Here is a 26,958-nt window from a genome sequence, read left to right as displayed (position 1 = left end):
GAATTTATGTACATGCATATGTATTTGAAAGAGCCCCTTGCTTGGCCATTTCATGATGTGGCCCTAACTTTTACACTATGACAAACAGTAAACAACTCTTCTGTTTGCAATTCTCCACACTATTCTTATTAGTACAAACGTATATTTTCTTCAAGCTGCCTCTTACCGAGTGAAGAAGCCCTGGTCTGTAAAAGTTTACTAACCTCCTAGCTAATTCAAAATCTTTGGTTTTATCTTCAAATACTGCATAATGAGGGCAGGATGACTAAATTGCTTCATATGACATGCAGGCACAGCACAGTTTTCTGGGGTTTCACTTTATTTCTTGAACATTGAGATGAGTCTCTTCAGAGAACTGTCCACCTGATTAATTCTGTTTTCCAAGTGATAACAGCTAAATTAGAAGCCACTGCTCTATATGTGCAGCCAGCACTTTTCCCATATGGTTTAGTTCATATTTATCCACACTGAGCTACGTTTTACTGTGCAGTCACTCAGTACGATGTGTTTCTTCTACAGTGTTCTACAATTAACTTTAAACTAGCCTGGTGACCCAGCAACACTAACATCCCACACTCATCTTCTTTTTCATTTTGTTAATAAATGCATTTTTCTTACAGATATAGGCACAGCTTCCTTTCTAACTAGGTAACTGCACTTTTAAGCGCATCATACAAGGAAAATATTTATATATTACTTAAAATGAAAAGACATAGGAAAAGCATACGAGAGATGTTTTGAAAAGGAGACTAGAAGTAAAATCATGCTTTCACAACACAAAGGATCTTAAATGGCACACTTACATCAATAATCCTTGTATTCTTCAATGAAACATTGGACACAGGCTCTTAAAGGATGATTAAGAACATTCAAATCAAATGGGCTGAAATGTCCAAAAGTAGATGAAAATAAAAAATGGAAAAGTCTACACACCCTGGCAGCCTGATGGTAAAATGCCATCATCTCCTATCCGCTTCCAGTCTTCTGCAGTATCCTACCCATCTCCAGCACTATGTAAATCACAGCCATAGTTCAGGAAATAAACAGGTACAGCAGTCTGAAGAAATTGGATCAGAAGTCTTGGTTACCCACCCCAGCAGGTCTCAACAAGATGCGACATTTTTTCGTTGGATCCACGCTCCAGAACAGCCACCTCCAATCATAAACTCACCTTGTCTTCTACCGCATTCGGTTGAAATATAACTGATTTATATCCTAGCTGGCTTCCACTGAGACAGTCTCCTTCAGCTCCCTCTCCCAAACACAGCTAATTAATCCTTCAAATGATATTCTCTTGGAGGCAATCATCCACACACACGAGCTTGAATGCTCCAGTGCCACAGTTCCCAAATGCCTCTGCACTCCATTTATCATCTGTGTTAGGCCAAAACTCTTTCCATCACTTCCACTCTCCTTCTGAGTACCCCTCTGCAAGCCCTGAAAGCTTGGCCTGCAAGAGCCTTGGTGAACCCAGATATGTAAGGGCCTCAGTGAACTGTGGGGATGACCAGGTGAACTTTTTTCAGCTAAAAACACAGGAGACTTGTAGATGCTCACTGGACAGTTGCAGTATCTGTGCAGAAGACACAGATCTGACTGTAGAGACTGCAGAGGTGTGACATGCCACTGGTCTGAGGCAGCCAGGAGGCAATGGCTTTCACCAGCTGGGTTTTGACAAGAACACAGAAATACAGTGGCATTATCTGTTTATTAATTTCCCAGCTACACAGTCTTCCAAATGACAGGGATGCTACCTCTACATACCCAAACTACTCCCAGAATAACCCGATTAAAGAGATCACATAAGGACACAGGTGCTTGCAGCATAAACCATCAAATGTTACCTGGCCAAATATGAAAATAAAAAAAAGAATTTACAAATATTTTAAACTAAGACATTCTAAATTGACATATCACGCTAAAATTATATTCCCCCTTCCTATCCGTGCTATAGATCTATTTTGCCATCTGGATATATTTCAGAGAGATAGCTCAAAGTTGACTTTTCTTATTGTATGATCAGTTAAAGCTTTATATGTTAAATTCTTTTAAGAAGTAACAAGTTTAAAAGATATCATACCCATGTAAAGGTTTCCATTTATTTTCCATAATACATATTCTTACGTAAATGTGATTTTATATTGGATGCTTGACCATGCTGACCAAAAGTCCTTCAAAATCAATAAAAATACTCTAACATTAGAGGAAGACTAAAGGGGTAACTCCCTAGAGAAGGAAAGTTGCAAAAACACCAACCAACAGCAAAGGATAAAAATCAAATTCCATTTATATGAAATACAGTTAGTTTAAGATTTTGTCAATAAATCCTCACTTTCTGCCCTCTGAAAGAGCCTTCCACAGTACCTAGTAGAAACAGTAGCTCAAAATGACGAGAACTCTCCCCAGCTGAGAGCTGAGAATAAAGCTCTTCATGAACCAGCAGGATTTCGTAAGAAACACGACAACACAAAATCACCCACCTCAGATCAACTTGATTTCTTTAGTTATTTATTTATTATAATGGCTTCAGAGCAAACAGGGTTTGCCACTGGGGCAGTTTTGCAAAGTAAAACATAATGACAGCAAGCATTGTGCTTTTCATGTTTTCCATAGGATATTATGGGATTCTTTTATAAACAGGTTCAAAATCTGGTTTTCTCCTGTAGAAGCCTGAAAATTTTCATAAAAGTTTAAATCAATGCAGATCATAAAATCATCTCTGCCAAGAGATAGCATTAGTTGCTTCAGAAGAAACTGCAAGAAACAGTAACAGTTGTGGGATTTGAGCCACAAAATTATCTCAAATTAATCACTAATTGTTAAAAATTAGCTTAAACCCTGAAGCAAAAAGATTTATGTCTTTCAAAGCTCTTATTGTAGCTTCAATTATCATAATATTGAATATTCTTATTCTTCCAGACCCTCTTTAAATCTTGTTACATTCCTGACCTCAGCAGCATCCTCTGGTAATGAGTCCTACAATTTAATTACATGCTGGATTTAAAATAATAAAAAATCCTTTTATCTCCTTTATATTTGTCACCCCTCACCTTATTCCTCTGCTATAAGACAGAGAAAATAGGAGCTACTTGCCTATTTTGATTTTTTTTGATCACTGCTTTCTATAGTCTTATCTTGGTCCTCCATATTTTTTCTAATTCTTTTGTCTTTCAATATATCTCCCTGTATGTATGTACTTTATCATGATAAAACTTCCAGTCACATGATGTGTCAACACAAATTCTATTAAGATGTTGTAGGAAACATATTTCAAAGAAATAAAGGTTCCAGAAGCCTAACTACTACATCCCTCAGTTTAAGCCTCTTATAAAATTTTATGTACCCTAGATTAAACTAAATGCACTTAAAACATTATCAGCTACATTTACTATACTCTGAAGCATGTCTAGGATATTTTTTTAGTCCTTTAGTAAGCAATTTAATAAAAACCAGCTATTGAAGAGCACTCTCAAATTTTCTTCGTTCTTTTAGTACTTAGAAAAGAACATATTAGCTGTAGGCAAAAGTCCATGGTCAACAATCCCAAAGGATTCAACAATCCATCCAAGGACAGGCTGGAAAACTAAGGATTTTTAGGAACAGCTACCTAATTATGCTTTGATAGCTCTTTCTAAAACTGCACCAAATGCAACTTCCCAAACACAGTGACCTACAACAGTACTGAATTCATTTTCATGCTTAAAAACTAATGTTATGCTTTGGCAGATTTTATTTCTGGGTCAAGCAGAGAGGACAAGGCATCCTGAGATATGAAAGGACAGAAGCAGAACAAAAGCAACAAGTCTGAGGGTACTATGCAGAGGCAGAGTGCCCACCTCTTGGTTCACATGACAAATGATATCACATAAAGTCTACCACAAAGCATATTAGAAAATGTAATCTCTGGTCTTCCTAACATGTCCAAATCATGAAAGTTTCTCTTTTGTTGTTGTTAAAATGTTAATTTTTCTATTAAAGCGTAAGTGGCTAAAAACTATCAGTAAGTATCATTGAAAGCTTTAATTGTCAGCTGGGTTATTCATCTGTGGAATAAGCCCAGTGATGCGGAATTGTTCTGCTGCCTCATCCTGGGTCCTGGCTCATCTTGAATAAAAAATTCTGTTAGTGCCAATCCTGGAGTAAAACCCACGAGAAAGACAGAGGCACAGAAAGAGCTGAAGACTCTAGTGTGCTGGAGGTAAGAATAAATCTCTTTGTGTACCAAAGGATGGTCAATACCGCTCAGACTAAGCTTATGTGTTGAAGAACTCTCTCAGAAGGACATAAGGACGGTTTGGTTAAGTGTTACAAAAACGTGGTGTTTCAGAGTTGAGGAAGCACGTGAGTAATTTTGTAATTTATCAAGAACCCAAGTGGAATTCTGGACACTGAAGAAAAAGGCAGAAATGTTCATGAACTTCAGGGTAGCTAAGGTTTCAGGCCCCTCGCTGTCTTTGTAAAGACTAAAGAGCAAACATTAGTGCAAGCAGGAGCTGTATGCCCTCCCCTGTGTGAGGAGCACCAGGCTTCAGCTTCCAGTTTATTACAGATGTCCTCAATGAGCTTGGCTTCTCTAAATTTATGTGAAGTTTGAGTCGAATTCTCACACTGAGATTTTTCTGCTCAGATGTAATTGTCTGTTAAAATACACTCTTCCATCAAACCCACAATTTTGTGGTAATCATCTCACTGCACAGGTAGAAAAGGATATATAGGGCACTTCAAATAGTATTCAGTTCAAAAGAGATGCTGATACTTACACGAAAATAATAGTAAAAAGGCAAATTTTATTTTAACCAGTAGATGTAGAGGAAGATGGGAGAAAACTCAGAAAAAGTATTATTTTTAAAGAACTCAGAGTTCACATTGTTTCTTGTTATAAGTCATGGATGCAATTATTTTTTTGTACTACTGAGAGAAAAGATAATGCATGCAAACATTTTCACGTGTGTAACTCTGCTAGCAATTAAAGCTCTCAGTAGCATTTATTGATACTTTTTACAGTAACAAAAGAGAAGCAGGAATGATCTGATGTGTTACAAGGACTCACGATGATTTTATGTATTAGGAGGACTTATGTATTAGGAGGACTTGAGATGATTACCAGTATTCAAAGAGAGGTTAATCAAAACTCTAGCTTCATCAAGGAAAGTTTTGTACTGACTTTGATGAGCTGGGATTTCCCTCAATATTTGAAATCTGTGGTCTCCTTCCCAAGGGAAAAAGTCACGTCATTTAGACATGTGGCCCAACAATGTTTCTGTGACAGATTTCAGAAGTTACAACTTGTCCTTCCCATCTCAAGAGTCACAGATTGTTATCTGAAGGACAATACTAAATTGCTCAACTGTGGAAATGACACAAATTCCATCCCATACAAATAAAAATTTGCTACTAATGTTGAAATACTTGCAGAATTGACAAGTTCGCCATTTTGGTCCAAAGAGTCACAATCAAAAGAAAACTGATCTTGTACCATTAGTCCCTTAAGAAGAACAGAAAGAACTCAGCTTCCTACACTATGGCAGTGCGTGTTCTTCCAACCCCCTGAGAATACGCCTCAGCACTGGCCTTAACAGACCATGCTAAGGGAACAAAACAGTATTTGGGCTTTAAGGGTGTTTATGAGCCTGTTAATCTGACAAATGCAAACACTTCTCTGCCAGGACTGGACAAGGATCAGAGCACTGAATTGTCATGAGGAGCACTGCCTTTTACTAACTGGTGAGCTGAGAGGCATTGCGGCTGATAAAATGGAAGTGAAGGCCAGTGCATCACTGCTGAACACAAGCCCTCTCAATGCTGCCCACTGCTTTGTGTCAACACTGGTACAATTAGTGGAGGTCTTTATTCAGTTCAGTCTTTGCACAGCCTTCTAGACGAATTAACAGCTCAAGGCAGTTCTAAATAATTTTCAGGCAATTATTTGAGTCATATTAGAGCTCCTATATACATACCTAAGGGAGAAAAAAGGTCTACAAAAAACAGGACACCAAATATCACTGGCACGAATAAGAATAAATTATGCATCTGCAAGAGAATTCTTTATCTGAACAAGCCTCATGAACCTTCTATTACATTTCCAGAATATTTTTATGGTTTTGTCTAATGAGCCTCAAAGAATGGCACAATGCAAACAATGCTGGACCAAAAAAGTCAACCAGTTGAATGGAAATAAATATTTTTTCCCTTTGATTTTTTTTTTTTTTTAAGGAGGAAAAGAAGGCTGAAGAAATAGAGCAGCAGACTTACCAGCAGATTTCCAGAGAAGTTTTACTGTCCTCCTCCTCGAACTGCTCAATGATTTAGGAAACCAGTAAAAAAAACGTGCTATCCTCCTGATAGTTTTGCTCAAGTCATTTCTTATTGCCATAGCTGAAAGGGCTCCACAGCTACACCAGGAACAACAGGCACATATATCCAGTTGGAGAGAGGAAAGCCCATGAATACCCACACAGAGTGTGCTCGCTCTGAGCTCAGCGTCAGCCAGCACGTCTCAGGACCACCTGTTAGTCCTAAATCCCCTCCCTCTCCGTCACTCCGCTCAGAGCCCTCCAGACCTCCCTCTTTATTACAAGAAGCAGCTATATTAATAGATGCTTTGGCTAAAGAAAGACTAATGCTTGGGAGTCTTAACCTGTTACTGTGTTTCCAATGATGTTAAAACATGTTTTCTGCAGAAAGGCTTTGAAGAGCTCCTTTATTCATCCCTAGCTACCTTTTCTAGGCTGTAAACAAGTAAATACCAAAACTGATAGGGACAAGTCCACTTCAAAATCCCTAGATTTAAATCATGGGAATTTTCTCTAGAGAGAGTGTTTCTCAAAAACCTGCTTCTGAAGGTTCTTAGCAGGAAATTTAACAGAGATACACAGGGTGTTAAAAATGCAACTTTACTCTTAATGCATTTTAAGGCAAACATAGGAGCCAAATCATTCACTGCCAAAGTTTACTTAAGAATTGAGCATCTATCAAAATATCACTACCCAAAGAAATTAAAAACATCTCAGTACATAGACTACACATGCTTCAAGCACAATACATATTAAATTATAAATACAGAGATGCTATGAACTAATATATGCCCCCCTGTAACATTTATCATGAATTCTAGCATACAGTTTTTTAACAGCAAGACTATGTAACCATTTCCCAAGCTTGGTACGATTTCCTTGAGTATGTCAAGTTTCTCTTCAGCTTCTCACATTTTATTTGATTTTTTTCTTCTGCTAGATCTGAATGGTAGAAACCCCTGAAAAATCATGACTAATGTCATTACAAAACAAAGATCCTTTTGTATCAACCTTTAAACTACAGAAAGTAAGGGCTTTGTTACAGCAGCTACGTTCACAGCACATAGTTAATAACTCTTCTAGAATTCACAATGTATTTTTCTACACTAAAATATGTGAAGTATTTAACCCCATTTTATACATCTGACTTTTTTAACATACTGCGGCTTCTAGGGAACAAGCGAGATAGATTGCATTTCCTGTTGTCCAAATATCTCTGAAAACAAATAAACATTTCCATTTATACTGTATCTGCCATAATTCTTCAGCCAGTGTCAGTGGAAGAGCAGAAGGCAGGCAGGATTCAGGCCACTGGACTTTGTCTCTTGTTTGAGCTCCACTCTGTCATATCAGAAGGAATTTAGTAGCAAAGTGATGGTTTTAGCACAAGTAGGAGGTCTATCACCCAATTCAGAACAGGCAAGGAGCACAGTTAAAGGCCCAACAGCTAACTTGCTTCTCTCAGGAAATAGCACAGGTCTGAATGTTTAAGAGCATCTGCCAAATACCAAATCAAACACTTAGTTTTTTTTGAAATTTATATATATAAAATTTCATGAAAATCAAAGCAGTATAAAAACCTTTACTATTTCAGACCATATGTAAATATATAATAAGATGACTAGTTTTGTAATTTGATAAAGAATCCATTTAGATATATTGATCTTTAGCAGGCTATGAAGGGCACAGGAATTTTTTTTTTTGCTTAACAGAAATACCAGTACAGTACTTTTGTTGCACTGGCATTTTATGAGGCTTAAAAAAATACTTAGTAAGACATATCAGATTGTAACAATATAAGGGGATAAACTGTCTTTGGTAATGAGAATGATAAACCTGTGGAGGTTTACCTGTATATATATATATATATATATATATATATACATATATATATACACACATACCTTACAGGAGGTTTATACCTTTAGCGCCATAGAGAAACAAAAAATAGACAACAGCATAAAATACTCTATATTATTTTAAGGCAAACAGAACTTACTCCATACAAAAAAAGTCAGTGGGATGAATCTGACAATTATGCTATGCAACAAACCAGCTAATACCAATGTGAATATGGACCTAAATTCAAGCTAAACTGAACAGCAGCAGTAGTTAGCCTTCCAATAATTTCATAACTGCTCCATCACTTTACATTTCTAGGCCCTAGTTAGGCCAAAATGTAGAGCTAATGAACAATAGCCTGTCCCCCACAGTTCATGAGGGGTCTGTGACGATGATGGGGGTTCCTCCCAACCTGAACTGTCATCTTTAGAATATGAGCTACTGTGCTCTGCACAGGAATGCACTGCTGTCAGCCAGCATCAACCAGGCTCAGGAAAGTCCACACAGCTCCTCCTAAGACAACTCTGATTCCTCACATTACACCAATGCCTTACTAAAGTTAAGAATTCACTGTATTAAAAAGGTACTACACAGGGCTACATGTGTACCTTTCAATCTACTCTGACAAAGAGACAGCACACAGAGATACTTTCCATGGAGGACAGAAGGACCTGAAATGTGAGCAGTGTCATGCTCATGATCCCTGACTCCCTTTAAGGAAAAAAGCCATGTAAGGCTTTTTCATGCAGCAGACTTCAACCCCCAGGTCATTCTCTGCTCATCTAAGCAGTGTCTGGAGTAGGGGAGGGAATGACTGCTGCCCACACTGCCATCCCACCTGCCTGGGAAGGGAGGTGAGCAGCTGTCCTCTCTGCTATGCAGGCAGCCTCTGACCTCCTACCTCCCCACACCAGTGCAAAGGTCAAATCTCAGCAGGCCCCTGAGAAGGGTAGAAATGGCACCATGTGTGTGGTGCCTGAGATGTGTGGGAAGTCACCACCTTGGCAGGAGAGCCAGGCACACCAAAATGCTCTCAGCATCTGCCCCATAACCCACTTTTTACATGGAAACCTGTGCACACCGGTTGGAAAGTAAAGAGGTGCCCATGAAACATCCAGCAGTTCAGACATGTACCTTGACAGGCCAGCTCTGAACACAGATGGATACAGAGTGACCTGGTGGCTGCCTCACTGCAGCTCTCCCATGCCCACTGACAGAGTTGAGAAAACTAAATAACCCCCAAACAAACCTTTACTGCTGCATAACATAGTCTGAAATTATGAACTATAAAAAAACAGTGGTGTTTGACTGGGAATATTCTCTTGGAGTGTGCTGAGTTTATATAAAGCAAATTCTTTGCTGACAAGTATTTTTAGAGCAACACAGCAGTGCTGAGATACCATAAAAATGAAGTTAACAATGAGGAGGACCACAGACAGTGGTGGCCAGATTGGGGCAGAGTAGAAATCTCTCTGTTCTGGGGCAGAAGAGCATTTTTCCTCAGTGAGGACTTATGGCCATTTCCACTCCCCCCACTTCTTAGGTAGCAAAAGGCTGGGATGAGCACAGGATTTCATTTGCTTTCAACTGGAACTTCTCCATTTAGTCTGGTTTCCTGAACAAAGATCACAGATACCTATTCACAGTGAGAGCTCTATGTAGAAAAAGCTAAATGTGTTAAGGAATATCTGTTTGTGTGCATTAGAAAATGGCTCCATTAACTGGGCTCAAAATGAGGTTTTCTTTCTTTGTAGGCAATAAAGTATTTGGAAAATGAGGTGGTGTCTTTCCAACCTGTTACCGTGTGGGTATGTATCGCTATGCTATATGCCACACCAACAGTCATTGTTCAGTGTGGAGAAGTGTTCACAAGCCAGCCTTCTCAAGGATGTTTTCCATATCAATGGACCTTGAACTTTCAGAGAAGAAAGAAGAGACTTCCAGACCTCCATGAGCTGTTTTTCTTCACTTTTTGCCTGACAGACATCTGAAATGGACTAAAAGATTTTAGCAATCCAGAACTGGGTTATGCAGAGAAACACTGTATCCATGCACTGAACAGAATGGAATGTGTGAAACATATTTATCTAGAAATTACAAACAAAACCCACTTCCTTCCTTAAAACCTGTTCAGCTGTGTGTCAGAGTAAATTTTGTCCAACTGTCAGAGAGGGGGTCCCTGGGCTTCAGCACTACTGCATTAGCCTGACACTGTCAAGACAGCATCATTGTTTTCATATTAAAACACAATTTATAACATCATCATATGTGACAAAGCTACGCAGTTGCTAGGAAGGTTATAAAGAACACAACTACTGAAAGAAAAGAAACAAAAAACTGCTGCATTTTACCTTAGTTCAGCAAAACTAGAACAATACTTCCAATTTCCAGCTCAGCTGTTCATCCCTCCCTAATCCAAATATGCAGCTATATTTGTGAGCTTTCTAAAAAAAACTTTCAGTTCTCAGCAGCTGCATATACACAAAAAGAAATTACTAAAAATTAAACTGTGATTAGCAATCTGCAACTTCCAAAATCTTGCTACTTTGAGGTGGAAATTGAGGAACCTGTAGCATTCAAACTGATGTAAAACACATCTGTTATCAGATTAATGATCTACTACTGTCAAAAGAGCATCAGAGAAGTGCTGAAAATCTTACACAAGCACTATGGATGAGACAAAAATACCACAAAAAGATCACACAACCCAAACCTTGCTGCACATCAAACTGAATCACTACCAGATCTGTATCACAGAGTCACAGAATCTTAGAATGGTTGGGGCTGGGATGGGCCTCAATCATCATGTAGTTATGACCCCCTTGTCAGGGACAGGGACACCTTTCACTAGACTGGGTTGCTCAGATCCACATCCAGCCTGGCCTCAAACACTTCCAGGGATGGAGCATCCACAAGTTCTCTGACAAGCTGTTCCAGTGGCCTCACCACTCTCGCAGTACAGAATTTCTTTCTAATATAGAAAAATAAACATGTCCTTTTCAGTTTAAAGCCATTCCCCCTTGCCCTGTCACTACTGCCCTTGTAAAAAGTCCTCTCTGGCTCTCTTTAGTCCCCTTAGGTACTGGAAGGCTGCTCTAAGGTCTCCTTGGAACTTTCCGCTGAACAATCCCAACTCTCTCAGCTTTTCTTCAAAGGAGAGGTGCTCCAGCCCTCTGACCATCTTCATGGCTCTCCTCTGACTTTGTTCCAACAGTTCCATGCCTTCTTGTGTTGGGGCCCCACTTCAGTGGGTTCTCATGAGAGCAGAGTAGAGGGGCAGAATCACATCCCTGGACCTGGTGGCCACACTGCTTTTGAGGGCAGCCCAGGATGTGGTTTGCTTTCTGTGCTGCGCATAGCACATTGCTGAGTCGTGTAGAGCTTCTCGTCAACCAACACCCCCTAATCCTTCTCTTCAAGGCTCCTCTCAATCCATTTTCTGTCCAGCCTGTGTTTGTGCTTGGGTTTGCCAGAAATTCTCATATGACCTTTTTTTTTCTGAAAAAAAACCGCTTCTAGCCCAGACACATTCCTGATTGGAATGACTTTTTAAGTAAAATATAATGAGATTTGGATGAAACTAGAGAGGAAGTAAATGAGCATTAATGAGCATTAAATGAACATGAGCAGCTTCAACCTTTTTTCATGGGCCTGTAGAAGTCTCTCTGTATGAGCAGGTAGTTCGGCTTTGTCTAGTGGAATACAGATGTCTGCAGCTGAGCTGGTCATCATGGCTCCCTTTGCAGTCAGTAAAGTCCAGTGCCTCTTGGGCATACTCATTCCCATCCTGCAGTAAAGCTGTAAAATCCATGAGATGAACTGTGCCCTGCACAGTTTCTGAAGAAGCCAGGATGCCACTGTAGAAAGAAGAACAGAGGCTGGGAGAGCCCTTCTCATCACTTCCTCTGAGCAGCCGCACAGAAAAGAAGCAGTGCCCTGACTCTTCTGTAGCAGAGCACATAGAATCATAGAATCACAGAATCAGCCAGGTTGGAAAAGACCTCTGAGATCATCATGTCCAACCCTTGATCCAACACCACCGTGGTTACTAGACCATGGCACTAAGTGCCACATTCAGTCTCATCTTAAAAACCTCCAGGGACAGAAAATCCACTACTTTCCTGGGCAGCCCATTCCAACCTGATTACCCTCTCTGTAAAGAATTTCTTCCTAATATCCAACCTAAACCTCTGCTGGCAGAGTTTAAGACTGTCTTCAAAGAAAAATCCTGAGGTTTTTCAGGTATGCCATCTCTGTCAGAGAAGGCAACCAACAACTGCAGGTAACATTTCAAAACTGTGACACAAACACACAGAAGCACTCTCAAAAATGTAGTGGTATTTTGGTTAACTTTCTTCAAAATAAAATATGTACACAATTCAGCCTATCAATCACATCTCAAGGTCCTCTGAGATGAATTGCCTGCTTTTTCTGCAGGCTATCTATTAGAGACTAAGTGGTTTTCTCCCCTTAAGAGGTAAGGAGTAGGAAGGTTTCTTCTGAGCAATAGGTCCAATGAAACACATCCTGGATTCTGAGGAAGAAAATCACAGTGCTAAAGCACATTTGTTCACATCTAGTTAGCTCTTGTTTCACTCTACAACATATTACACTGTAACTAAACATTTTCAAACATGCTTACCTGGAAAAGAATATCTCTGTATTTCAGCAATATGTCTGCTTGATTCTTTTCAGCATCTTCCATTGTACTGTACGGTTTTACCAGTTTCATTTAGAATACTTCAATCTGTAAAATCTGTTGTAATTTGCTTTATGTTCTTTTCCAGAAGCTGGGAATATGCAGAGGCAGGCAGGATGGGCACAGTACTGTGATGGAAGTGAGTGTGTGAGAGAGGCCATTGCTGCCTTGATCCACCTGAGCATCGGGAAGATGATGTGCTATCTCCTGGAGACTGCTGCTGGTACCATGTACTGCACATTTTCATTTTAATGTAGTTTGGTTATGGGGCTTACCGTATGTCTGCAGGTTTGTGCATCAAAATTAAAGTTGACATATAAGCTTACAAAAGCTAGATGCAGAGAATAGTAGTGCAATGTGAAAATAACAGATTACCGTTAATTTAGTTTTGTAGTATATATTATACTAGCTGCAGAAAATTCAGGGAAATTACTGAACAGTCTTTAGAAAAAACGCTTTTGTACATAAACAGCTACACTTTAGAGTACAGGAAAAATAAAACTCAAGGCTAAAACCAGAGAGAAGATACTGAGTTGCCTCGTAACATAGTTTGACACATAGGATTTGACTCAGCACATGACAGACCAACTTGCCTGTGGGCTTCGGTGATTTTCTGCCAAAATTAGTAGACTTCTCAGCGAGAGCTTGCATGGAGCTATCATTAAGGGAAATCAGATTGAGGCAGAAAAACTGAAATATATGTTAAATGTTGCTAAAACAGTTAAGGTTGATCATCCTAATCTGGTCTGATTAAAACCTGATCATTTTTGAGGGTACAAACTAGTTGTAACTATCCTTATTTAGATATCTGCATGTAGTATGAGTGCAGATGCTGTTTGCATTTGAGATTAACAAGGGTGCACCTTGTACATTTCTTCTCACTTAGAAGAGTTTCTGTTGTTTCTTACTTTAGCCATGGCAGCTACTAGGTAATAGGTGAATATTTAGAACAGGATTATAAGAGAAAAATATGCAAAAGAACTTTCAATGTAGCCCTTCATCATTTCTTCCGAGCTCCTACACTCACTGTCAGGCTATACCCAAGCTACTGTACACAATGTACTCTTCCCTTACTGAGCAAAATAAAAAAGGCATTCATCAGCACTCCACAGTGTGGAGAAAACAGTCATGTCTAACAGCTCCAAATCCACACCGCTGACCTGCATTTAACTGTCTGGATAAAGAGATCCTTCCAAGCAGGCTGGAGGTTTCCGGTCAACACTACTTAGCAACAGAAGGAAGAGACGACCACAGTTCCTGGACAAGAGCTGAACTCTAATGCTGGCTTGGCCAGTGACCTCACAGGTAACACTGAAAAAGTCACTTCATATCTCTGTGCTTTCATCTCTGTCTGCTTTGCTCATAGCACTTCTGAGTGGGGGCTTCTTCTTCCTGTACAAGCATACTCTTTATTGAGGACTTGTGTGACCAACTGATATTGCTATCAGTAAATGCAAAAAAAAAAAAAAGCTATTAAAAAAACCCTTTAGTAATGAACTGTATTAGCCATTTATCATAAAATACACTATCCAGCAAAATCTTCAATTTTACCTTTTTCTCCAGTGTGTTAAAAGCACAGATACTAGCAATGCATATATAGCATGCAGGCACATCATCATTTAAAAGGCACCTGTATAATTACCTCCTACAATGACCCAAACTCCTGGCCAAGTAGTGCTAACCACCTGTTGAACTTTGAGCATGGTATGATTGCATTAAACAGGCATCAAGACACAGGAAGCTCTTCAAAGCTTTCATGTGACAAGGTCAAGTTTCTCCTTGATTCCCCAAGGCTTTCTCAGCAAGCAGACCATCAGGAGTTATCATGCTGGCAAGCAATGGCAACATTTTTAGCACTAAGATCTTCTTTGCTTTTCTAAACACATCATTGCTTTGATGTTTATTACACATCTTGAATACATCCAAGGTTATGAACACTGCCTGCAGAAACACCTGTTTTATCACTTTTTCATTAGCAGACTCCTTTCTACTTCTGTATCATCTCTCAAATGTTCATTTGTTGGTTCGAAACCAAGCCTTACAGCATCTGGTCTCCTTCCCCCCTGCATATGAAACGAAACACAGGGTATCTCCATATCAAGATGCCCTGGGCAGAGGGGGCTTCTGCCCACTCAAAAAAGCCTCCACAAGAGCTCCCTACAGAGCAGCTCCAAAGCGTATGAGGAAGACAAGTGGGAAAACCACACAGCATTTTCAGAGCCTTTCAGTGTTGGCATCTGAATGTTACAGGGTGATTTTGAAAATTTTTCTCTTCGCTGCTATGCAACCTGAAAACAAGTGCTGATATTCTCTGTAGTCTCCTAGGGTTGTATGTGGGACACCCAAACTCTGAAGAACACCATAATTAACAGCTAACTGTTCATGAGATGGTGAAAAGAACAAAGGAAGAGGTGCTCCAAAACAGGTAAAAGCTTCTACATATGAAAACGTATGGCTTAGGGGTGGAAGATGGACTCACACAGGAAAAGAAATGTCAGAGGCCAAGAAAACAGGACCCACAGTAACCAAGGATCTTGGTGAGAAGTTACTGTTCTCTGCAAACAGTGGGGGAAACGGCTCAGCTTTCCAGCAGTGGAAACCTTGCTGTGGCTACAGAGACCACAGAAATGCCCCAGGATGTGGAGAGGCACCAAGGAAGACAGCAAGCATTACGCTTGAAGAGCTCCACCAAAGCTGCTTCTTGCTTTCCATTTCCACACCTCTGCCTTCCTCTCTGCACCAGGAATGGTCCAATGCCTAGTGCAGAGCACAGTGCCCACTGCGCTGCACAGGGAAAAATTTTTTCTTCCAGCTCCACCAGCTCCAGCAAATACCCCACTGGGACAGCAGACCATCCACCCTCCTTCAAATCCCACAAAGAGGAAAGTGGGGCTTTTTCTGAGCTGAGCTCCACCAGCACAACCTAAACCCTGCTACCTCCTGCTGTTCCAGCCCCTAAGGATTCTGAGAAAATGTAGTAATTTTGGATTTAAAAGAAAATATATAGCATTGTGGCAACTGTGCATCATTAAATAACTCTCTGCAGAAAGAATGGGAAATGGAAGCAGGTTCCTACCACCGTTACTTCTAATCTGACTCTCAGTCCTCACTCTATAGATAAAAAGTTTAGGAGGCTCCTTCAACCCTGAACAGTTTTGGTAATTCAAGTTGTATCTCTAGTAGTTTTAGCATCTTAACTCCCTCATTACATGTAATTCAATATGAATGTACTCCTACTGCAGAGATACATGGTCAATGGCTATTCTTTACTTAAGAATAATAAAAAATATGTTACAGAAATTGATGGTCAAAAAAATATCCTCCTGAAGGAAAAAATCCTGCTAATCCTGTGTTTGCTCCTTTCCTCTGCACTTCATGCTCTATAAGGGAATCTATTTCTTTGTCATTCCTGACAATTAGGAGGCATATAGATAATATACTCTACTTTTTTCCAAGGTTTTTGTTCTGAGCTTTGCTTGGTTTACAGATATTAAAAATCCCGGTAGTAGGAGAGCTATATCACACATTAAAACATAACACCTCTGTTCTTCAGCTGCACTAAACCAGGAGTCAGCTATGAAATATTCAGAGCCAATATAAAAACATGTTAGAAATTGAACGAGGCCCCCACCAAACTACCCATTTCAGCAGGGAAAAACCAACCAGAAGGGCCTGACAGACCCTGACACTAAGCTATATACTTCACAAGGGAAAGTCATTCAAAAAACAAAGTCCAAAAAATGGGTAAAAGAACGATGTAGAGAAGATTCAGTGAACAAAGCTGAAATGCCTGCCAGGTAAATTTGAGAGGAAGAGGACACTCTGCAGTCCTATCTGCTCCCATGGGCTTCTGCACCTCTGCAGAGCACCTTGCAACTGGAGAGGCTTCTATGCTAGGACAGTGGTGTCTGCCTGCACGTGGATCACACGACACCCAGGTAACATTACAGGCATAATGCTGCAGATATAGAAAGTAACGCTATAGGCAAGCAGGAAACAGGCTGGGGGACATCACTTCCAACTACTACTTAAAGCATACCCACTGACTTGATGCTCATCAATTGCACTTTTATAAAGGACTCTAACCACCAGAAATCTGATGGAAATACTCTATTTTTTCCATTAGCAGGCAACTTTTTACAGGCCACTTACAAATACTTGTGATCTCTGTTTGCTTCAGGTCCTTACAGTATTACAATGTCCTGGTCTTCTCACTCCTGCAGCCCCTCCAAGCTTGCCACACAAACCTAGAATGTACACCAATACATATGTTGTTGCATGGGCAATACACAGTTGGGAAGAGCAATAAATATCAGTTCACCAGTGCTTTTAATGAAATCCACGAATTCCCAACCATGTCTTATCACTAAATACAGGAAAGGAGCAACCTGGTTTTCATGGCACATCTAAACACCATCTGCTTAAATACCTTATAAAGTTTGAAATGAAAGTCATGTAGGACCTATAATATCTCTATATTCTCTTAAATGAAGAATAAAACTTCTGAAAAGACCTAGCAACATTTCCATTTGGTTCAATGAAAAAGTGTAAAATATAAGGCAAAAGTTACAGAAATTAACTGAGGAGTCCAGAGCAAGCAGTCCACAAAGTAATTCCTTTCACACGACTCCACCACCTATGTACACCCAGTCTGTTGACCAGACTATCGGGAAAGTAAGACTGTTCAGAAGCTGAATTCCAAAGCCTGGAAGTACAGACTTCCATCTAAAATCATGAGAAATGCCTCATTTTTCAAATGCCAAATGACATGGCGAAACAACACAAGAACCCCAGTTTAACTACACTACCTAACATTACAGACCATCATAAGATATAAGAAACCAAGATTTTCACGCCAGACCACTCTTCAATTGGAAGAAAAACTGAATGCTGGAAAAGAAAAAAACCCTCTTTACTGTACACCATTCCATTGTATAACATGGAATAATCCTGACTGTTTCTGTTTCGAATGACTTTGTGCAGAGAAGTCAGGCCAGGCAATGGAATTCTGCATCTGCACCAGATTTTTACCGCAAATAATAGAGGTGAAAAGGTGAATAGCAGAGCAAGTCTGGGCTGCTAAACCAATTAAGCCTCTCTTGAAAAGGAATCCAAAACAACAGCAAGAGGTCAGATACTACAAAGCATCCTTTTCAGAGGTATTTCATTACACTTGGCTTTCTTCCTGGGCTGGGGTCCAGAAATATCAGCACTGCCTTATTTTTTTTCAAGAAATAAGTTGCTTGAATAATGCGCACCTTGTGCGCTGCATTAGAACAGACAATCATTCATCTCCTTGACATTTTTTTTCTGTTCTGATCTCTCTTCCCTGAATTAAGTGAAAGTATTTTTCAATTTTAGCAGAAGCCTGAAAACAACTTGTGAATTACAAACAAAAATCTCACAAAAGGCAGAAAGACTTTTTCTCAGTAGTTCTTTATTCACTCCAGAGATCCCACCTCACTTTATGATGTGTACAAAACCCCAAAGACGACCACAGCCACACTGAAAAATGGTAAGAGTAAAGTCTAGCCTCTGCTGAAGTTCAGCTCAGTAATTTTTCCTATCACTGTGGGGAAGGCAGGACAGAGACGCTCAAAGAACACACCCATTTTCATAAAGAAGTCACAGATCTTTTCTTTTAGAAAAAAGGTCTGTATCTAAGTACTTTAAAATTACTCCTTTGATGTGCTCTTTGACTGCATCCCTATCCCAGAGGAAATTTCTCATGGCTCTTAATTCTTGTCACCAAATTCACCACCTTTGATTCTGATTATGTCTGACGGTAATGATCTAGTGAGGATTGACTTCAATCAATACTCAGAGACGGTAACTTAAATAAATATAATACTATGTCTTTGTGACTCAGAATCATGACAATTCAGTACGTTTCTCCCTCTTTATCAGCAGTGGGCCATCTGGAAGATGCTGTTGCTTCTTAAATGATATAAAATTAACTTCTCTACCACTTGTGGTCTCTGGAAAACACAGGGTTATCTGGGAATCATCCAGCACTATGACACTTGGCCAGGCAGATTAAAATCTTTGAAAGGTACTTAAAATTTTAACCTCCATTGTAATCTCTGCTTCCCAAGGGATACCCCAAAGGAGACAATGGCATTTTTATGGAGGCTACCACAAATTCAGCTGTAGTCTTGGATGCATCCAAATCAGCTCTCGAGGTCAGTTTAGACACACTTTAGATGTTGAGCACAACAGTGTCTGCCTGCTTCCCAAAGCAGGGGACATCTTCCTGTCCTATATTTGCTTACAAAAGAGCCAGTGACTATGGGTGCAGACTGACGTTTGGCCACAGAGTGGATTTAGCAGCTCTGAGCCAGGAGGGCAGCCGGTCACATGCTCCTTCCAGCCACTGAGCTGTCCTGACTCAGTCACTCTTTTGTTGCCCTCAGCCACTCTTTCAGCCAGATCTGTTCATCGATCTGGCTTGCTGGTTGTACCTGCAAACTGGGCAAGAACAGAGGTTCTCACAGCAATCCTTGTTGCTTTAGTTGTTTCCTTTAATCTCCATAGCACTTTACAGCTTCTAAATATTATATTCATGCTAGATCATAAAAGTTGAATGTTTCCTCTGCTACTTAAACAGCAATTTAAGAGAGCAGCTTGAAATAATATGCCTCATAAAAATGGAGCTTGTCACAGAGGAGAAGGGAAAAGCATTGTAAACTGTAATCGTTCTGAGAAAATGTTGCTGGAAGATAGATTATCCAATGTGACACTTGAAGTCCTTGTCATGGAGCATTTGATCATAAAAGAAAAAATATTACTTCTAAGGTCTATTTGCACATCAGTGCACTACACATCCTGTCAGAACAAACAGTGCACTAATGCAAATGATAAATAAAAAATATTTTATTTTCACAGTCAAAGTATTTCCATTCCCAGAGTAACTGTAAAAATAGAGCTGTTGAAAGTGAATGTAACTGTGAGAACACTGTCTCATAACAGAAATTTTATATATCAGCAGAAGACAGTATGACGTTACTACATCTCCTTAAGACAGAAAAAAATAAAAGACTGACCTTTCTTTCCCACCTTGTGTTTCAAATATCAGCTGTTAAACAAAGAGTGACATAAATTGAAACAAATCACACACCTTAACATGTCACTCCACCAGGGAAAGCACTAGATTGTCCTAGGAAGTGCAGCAGCACTGCAGCCATGGGTGAGGAACAGCCAGTGAAGTGAGCATGTCAATGGGGTTCCATGCTGGGATAACTCTTGGGGTAACCATGAAACCCAACAAGGTGGCCAAAGCCTTTTCAAATCAAAGGATGGCAAAAGAGGACTTTTCACCAGCACTAGATTATGTATGTTCTCCTACTGTAAAGGACAGGAGCTAGCAGGTGAACGAAATTACTCTATTTTAGAGCATAGCAGTGGTAATGAAAGGGATGGAAAGCAGAAAAGTTGCTTTCTATGAATCAGAGCCCAGAGAACAAAAGGACTTGTACGTGGTGTGTACATGGGACATGGGACACCACAGGAAACAGCTTCCTCCTCCTCCTACCTCACGAACACGGAGCAGACCGCATGGATTTTGCCAGGGGTGGGAGCACACACGAACCCTTCGGAGCAGCACTACCCACACCTTGTAATACGCGTTACCTTCCTGTCGGGTGGGGACGGACCACTTTTACCTGGATCACACTGTATCCACCCCCATGCCGGCCCGTACTCCCGGCCATACGGCTCCCGCTCGGCACCCCTCGTACTCCAGCGCTTCACGTGGGGAAACACCGGCCCCCGTCCCGGCCGGGCGAGGAACACGTTTCCTGGCGCGGATCGGAAGACGCCCGCCCTGGCCCCGCGTCTTTCGGCTTTGTGAACCCCGCGGTCTCCCGGCCCCGCCGCTCCCGGCCCCGCTCCCCGCGGAGCCGCTCACCCGCGCAGCGCAGGCCCTGCGAGAGGACGAAGCGGCAGCACAGGTCGCACCACGCTCCCGCCGCCGCCGGCCCGAACCGGTGCGGGGGCTCTGGCGGCTGCGCCGCGTCGAAGATGGTGCGGACGTGGCGGGGCCGCGGCGGCGCCGGGCGGCGGCGGCCACCGAACGCGGGGCCCGGGGAGCCGGCGGGCGCGTCCGGCGGCGGGAGCAGCGGCGGCGGGAGCACCGCCCGGCCCCGCCGCGGCTTCTCCCGCCGGTCCATGCGGAGCGGGGCGCGCCGGCCGCCGCCGCCTCTCCCCGCTTCACGCACGACACCCGCGGGCGAGGGGAGCGGGGAGGCGGCGGAGGGGAAGGAGGCACTGCGCCCGCGTCCTCCCCCGACCTGGCGGCCGCCGCGTCGCTTCCCAAGTCCTCTCGCCGTGAAACGTCTCGCCGGTCTGCCGGCCCCGTGCCCGGGAGGAACAAACTCCGCATCGTTCGGCATAGACGCACTCGGGGATGCTGAAGCAGCCCCTGGCACAGGGGGAGCTGGCAAGAGCTGGCGATGCGCTTCAGTAGATTCCCATTAAAATGATATGCCTCAGTGCCTTAAAGCAGCTACTAGGGGAAATGTTTCCCAGGGCTGGACAGCGGTGACATAACCCACACCTGGATGGGGAGGCTCTGGAAGCCTGGGTAGTCAAAGCGCTCATTCAACACTTGTGTCCGTTTCCAGGAGCAGACCACAACTTGGAACAAGCGCAGGGTGCCCGTTTGCAGCGCATCACCAGCTCAACCTGCCGCTGCCGACCTTACTGGCCAACAAGCAGCGAAGTTCTCCAAAAGATGTACATCTACAACTACTGCAGACTGGGCAGGTACCAGTGCCAAAACAGCAAACGCCACTGAGGGATACTACCCCTAACCACATTTTTTTAAATGATCGATGGAACAAATAACAACCAGAAACAAAAAGCTGTTAAGAGCACAGAAAATTAGGTCGTGAGGCAGCCTTGCCACTGGCAGAACCGGCTACAGGACCTCTCAACAGTTAACCTGTTCCTATAACCCCTCTTCAAACGATATTACTTGGTTCCCAGGATAATCTGTTCTGGCACTTAGCCTATCTTTACTACTAGGAAGATTTTCCAAACTTGTAAGCTGGATTTTTTTTGTTTCAGGCATTAGAGTTTATATTAATAATCTATAATCGCTGCAGACATGATGAATGCTGATCTTCTGTAACAGCCTTTAGATTGATTACCAAAGACTTTTGCTTTCTCTTTCCAATATTCCCTTCTTTCAGCCAACAACTCCCATTTTTTTCCCAGTCCCACTCAGGTGAGTTTTCCAGACCCCAGCCATCCTTTTGTCTTCTCCCTTAAATTATCTTTAAGTGGCCAGTATTTCTTTTAATTTTGAAAGTGTTTTAAAAGGTTAATTTTTAAGTTTAAAAGTGCTTATCATCAGGCTGGTCACAGGCAACCAAGTTTTCCTCTGCACAGACTGGGGTGGGCATGAATCCCACAGTTTTTCAGGTCCCTAGCTAGAAGCTAGCACAGGCGTAGCTAACCAAATGTGGCTACTCAGACCCGTTACTGTGCCCTCTCTGGGAGGGATTTCAGAATAACAGCAGGCTGTGCAACTACTTAGGAATAGCTCTGGCTTTAGTTTTACTCAAACAAGTTTATGCAACTGCAGCTTATTCATCTTCTAGCTCTCAAGCATAAAAACCCACAAAAAATAATCTTTCCCATTCAGCTTTTTCAATCCTTGCCATACTATTAGATCCAAAACTATTCTATAAATACCATTTCTACTGTGATTAACCAAATTGGTACTGATTGAGCTCCTCCAGTGGACTGTTTCACACTGAGAAGAGATTAGGATTTTTGCCACCATTACAGAGAACTAATATTGTTCAGAACATATATCAACAAAGTAGTTTAAAAAAAATTAAAGTAAAAATGATTAGTCACTCTACCATATCACCTATACTAATGATTCTGTTGTGCAGGGCACGTTTTCTGGACAGCTGCTGCAATTTGCTACTTCAGATTTCAGATACTTTGTATTGTGCTTACAAGGAAATAAAACTCTTCAGGCAATACTGAAATTACCGGAAGGTGAAATTATGGAAGGGCAGAAGAACACACTGTGCAATAAGTGGTTGACAATGTATTTATGCCATTAAATCATTTGCTCATGCATTTTCACAGTTTGTATGAAGACAGGTTTGTTCAAGTAACAGATAATTAATATATTCAGCTAAACCCCCACAAACCAGTAAACCAGCTTCAGGAGGAAGAACCATATATTACTTTCTATTACTTTTTTTGACAAATCAGTATCATAGCATCAAGACACTTCGAGCAAAAAGTTGATGGTACTGTACACTACACTTTGACTTGAAAAATTATTTGCTTCATAATAATGTAATCAGTAGATTATGAACTGATTACTTCAAGTTCCTTAGCTACTGCTTCATTAAAATTGCTTTAGAAAAAGAAATTTTAACAAGATTAAGATTGCTGATATATTCAGCAACACTAAACCCAGCAATGTTTAAAATGAACATAAAATATAACAAAATGTTTTCAACCATGTAAAAGAATGCTGCACATATTTCAATATACAGACTATACTGTTACTACAATTAACTTTTTTTTTCAGACTGCTTCAGTATAGATAAGTTAAAATTATATATTCCAACTAAGATTTGATTTCTTTCAGGATTAAGAACTTTGAAACAACAAAGTATTACAGACATAATATTGGAAAAAATACAATTTATGCACAGAGAGTCCAATTCTTGTAATATTTATTCATGTGTTTTACTGACATTCAGTGAGACCGTGTATGTGAATGAACAAATGTACAAGCAGGCACTAAAATATTCCAGTTAGACATGATTCCAGTATTTTAGAACAAAAAATTAAGAATGCCATGGCTAACCATGGACAGATGAGTGACAAACTGCTGCACTCCTTTTGCATAGCTAGGTTTTTTGGGAGATAAAGCTTGCAGAGAAAGAAGCTGCTCATATGGGTATAAAAATGTCCGAATTCCCTTTTAATGTTTGATTCTCACCAAGAACACTGGAAAGCAGGTCTGGGACATCAAGGCAGTGAATTTCTTCTTTTAGCAATGAAATACTCGATTATAAATTTTGTTAAGTTTCTATCAAAATATTTAAAAAAAATGAAATGGAAATGTTTTGTATTCTGACCTGGACAGATATGCAGGGAATAAGAATCACAAAACTATTGAATGCTATCACAGGTCAATGTGTTTAGTTTATACCTAAATGTTTCACCATTAATTATAGAAAATTCTAAGTATATTTGGTCCAGCTCTACTTACAGATGTAATATACCAAAGAGAAGTACTATTGGACACCACTGAACACTTATGGCCAGGTTTCCAAAAGGAATGAATGAGTCCTGTAATATTTGCATGTTCTTCATCTGAAACAAGTAAGTACACCTGTAAGATCCAAACAAAGGGATGTTTTCTGAGATTCTGCTTGGGTTTCTCTTCTCTTTTTCCTCTCCTATATATTTGGAAGCAGAATCATAGAATCATAGAATCAGCCAGGTTGGAAAAGACCTCTGAGATCATCAAGTCCAACTCCTTTTCCACTGCCACCGCGGTTACTAGACCATGGCACTAAGTGCCACATCCAGTCTCATCTGAAAAACCTCAAGGGACCTCCACCACCTCCCTGGGCAGCCCATTCCAATGCCTGATTACCCTCTCTGTAAAGAATTTCTTCCTAATATCTAACCTAAACCTCCCCTGGCACAGCCTAAGACCATGCCCTCTTGTCTTACTGACAGCTGCCTGGGAGAAGAGACCAACCCCACCTGGCTACAGCTTCCTTTCAGGGAGTTGTAGAGCGAGGAGGTCTCCCTGAGCCTCCTCTTCTCCAGGCTGAACAACCCCAGCTCCCTCAGCCTCTCCTCATAGGGCTTATGCTTGAGTCCCTTCACCAGCCTTGTTGCTCTTCTCTGGACCTGCTCCAGCACCTCAATATCCTTCCTGAACTGAGGGGCCCAGAACTGGACCCAGTACTTGAGGTGGCCTCACCAGCGTTGAGTACAGGGGAAGAATCACTTCCCTGGATGTGTTGGCCACACTGTTCCTGATACTGAAAGTACTAACTACTCATGCTGGAAAATAAATATAGAGTCTTACTAAATTTTCCATGTGAGTTTGATATCTCAGTCATAACTCAGCAGTGGGGGTGATCCCTTTTCAAGATCTAGACCAGTAATTTATTTTTCCAATATTCAGTTACTACTGAAGCATGATGCTATCCAGTCTACTGACTACCCGCAAATTCTCCTCCTATAAATTTTTAACCTTTTTTTAAAAATTATACCTGCAAACAAGATCTTGAAAAAGCTATTTTAAGAACCCGCTTCTCTTGTGGTGAGCAATAAGATTACAGGGAAATTCTTAAAGTGCTGTACTCCAAAAAAGGAATTTTGACATTCAGTCTGACATGCTGGAGTGCAAAACTTCCATATACAGAGCAGTCAAATGATTACAGACAACATGGCACCAAATATGGAGAGAGCTTAAAAAAATATTTTGAGTTTTCTTTCTCAAGTACAAGTGAACTAACAGTTTGGATGTGACGGAAAGAGAAATGCATTTCCGCTCTGTCCTATGCGCTTTTAGTCCCTATTCTCACACTCATTTAAAAACATCTCATTTAAAACATTTGTCATGTTCTGTGATGATCAAAGTCATTCAGCTAGACTCCTAAATAATAGTGGTTGTTAAAGGAAATCTAAAACACCTTTTATACAAGGGTGTTCTGGAGTTCTCCAAGTCCTCTTGCAGCGAAGACCAAACTGCATTCTGAAAAAAAAGGCAATATTCAAAGCAGACAAATGTCAATTTCATCAACAACACCTTTTCCTTTAGGATTTCCTCAGAAATCCTCCAAGGGGCTCAATTCCCTGCCAGAAGTAATTCTATCCTAAAAGTGACCAAGAAAAGATATATATTTCTTTTATATTTACATCTTATACATATTTACATTTTTTTTTTAATATTACAGTTGTCGAAGGAAAAAACCCTAGATACAGATTTATTATCTGCCTTTAAATGTCCCAACAGTACTTTTTTCCCTTTGAAAAAATTTACAAGTCCTCTTCCGGTCCTTTGAAAGCTAGATACAGTCCACATTCCGCAGGCCACCATCCGTAGTCAAAGCACCAAATCTAAACCAAAAAAATAGTATTTTTTTAGGTGGTTGACTAGATTATAGAATCAACCTTTAATTCATTAGTGGGGTATCCTTTCCCTTGCCACATGCCAACAGAGGCATTTGTACCTAACTTTTGTACGTGCAAAGAGAGAAGAGAGGATGCTTTGGTCCAAGTATGGGACTGGGGGTGGGGAACAAAATATAACTAATTCAGCTTAAAGCTAAACTCTGCTCTACCAGCAACTTACCATGGAGCTTTCAGGAGATGGTTATTTTTATATATTTTATCATCATCACAGAAAAAAAGCAAAGTCAATCTGTATGTGATAACAACAACACCCTCTCAGGATTATAAGAAATGTTTGCCTCTTCGCTTTATTTAAGCAATCTGAAAACTGCAAAATCATTCATTCAGATTGGTATAATTCCACAGTTGTTAAAAATAATGTCTAAAAGCCAGGGGTTAAAAGACATCACTGGATTGCTGCAACAGTTCTGTGTTTAAATTCAGGATTGATCTGTCTGTGCAACAGATATTTTTATTAGTTAAACCTAAGTAACATGAAACAAAAATGCCACAAAAATGGCTGTGTCAGAATGATTTCACAGCAATGTTCCAAGGTTTTGAATAATTTTTTTTTGTTACACCTCATTTCAATAGTTCAAAATATATTCACAGTTAAAGACATTATAGAATTGTCCCTCAGTTTAAATTCTGGATCTACAAAATGTACCAAATGTACAAAATGTACCAAATGTACAAAATTAAGCCTGTTTTAGCCCCAAAAGGGAAAACAATTGCTTGCCTTTCCAAAATGTGATTGTTCTCAGCCAGCTCTTTAACAACACCTTCCATCTCCTCCTTTAGTTTCTTCATACTGTAGTAACCAGAACAAAAGAGAGGTTACAGTTTTTATATGGAGAGTTACCTGCTCTGATCACTCACCACCACGCAGCTTTCAGCAACTTGCCATTACATACAAAATAAGGACAGATAACAGTTGGTTATTTACCAAAA

At 40.7% G+C, this 26,958-nt stretch overlaps 2 protein-coding genes across 7 annotated transcripts in view; both read right to left on the bottom strand.

Annotated features, from left to right (window-relative positions):
- RASSF3 (Ras association domain family member 3) overlaps nt 1-20,805 on the bottom strand; it is a 110,824-nt gene extending 90,019 nt beyond the window's left edge. Inside the window, exon 1 of one of the 3 annotated variants that reach the window (XM_032689165.1) lies at nt 20,741-20,805. Coding sequence is in view for 1 of the 3 variants with exons in the window: in XM_032689159.1 (XP_032545050.1) it covers nt 6,253-6,373 (121 nt within the window). In the remaining 2 variants the exon portion in view is untranslated. Of the gene's footprint in view, nt 1-6,252; nt 6,564-20,495; nt 20,550-20,740 lie in introns of those variants that run through there. The other 2 variants (XM_032689164.1, XM_032689159.1) reach the window with 2 other exon arrangements.
- Nucleotides 20,806-24,517: 3,712 nt separating this feature from the next.
- Nucleotides 24,518-26,958, bottom strand: part of TBK1 (TANK binding kinase 1) — a 28,272-nt gene continuing 25,831 nt past the window's right edge. For 3 of the 4 annotated variants that reach the window (XM_032689155.1, XM_032689158.1, XM_032689157.1), the window contains exons 20-21: nt 26,747-26,818; nt 24,697-25,953 (exon numbers count right to left, since the gene is read on the bottom strand). In XM_032689155.1, coding sequence (XP_032545046.1) covers nt 25,902-25,953; nt 26,747-26,818 — 124 coding nt within the window. In that variant the 3' untranslated portion in view covers nt 24,697-25,901. Of the gene's footprint in view, nt 25,954-26,746; nt 26,819-26,958 lie in introns of all 4 variants that reach the window. The other variant, XM_032689154.1, reaches the window with a different exon arrangement.

The sequence above is a fragment of the Chiroxiphia lanceolata genome, chromosome 5, assembly GCF_009829145.1.
Source record: "Chiroxiphia lanceolata isolate bChiLan1 chromosome 5, bChiLan1.pri, whole genome shotgun sequence".
NCBI lineage: Eukaryota > Metazoa > Chordata > Aves > Passeriformes > Pipridae > Chiroxiphia > Chiroxiphia lanceolata.
Note: the sequence above shows the minus strand (reverse complement) of the source record. Positions and strands in the feature narration are given on the sequence as shown.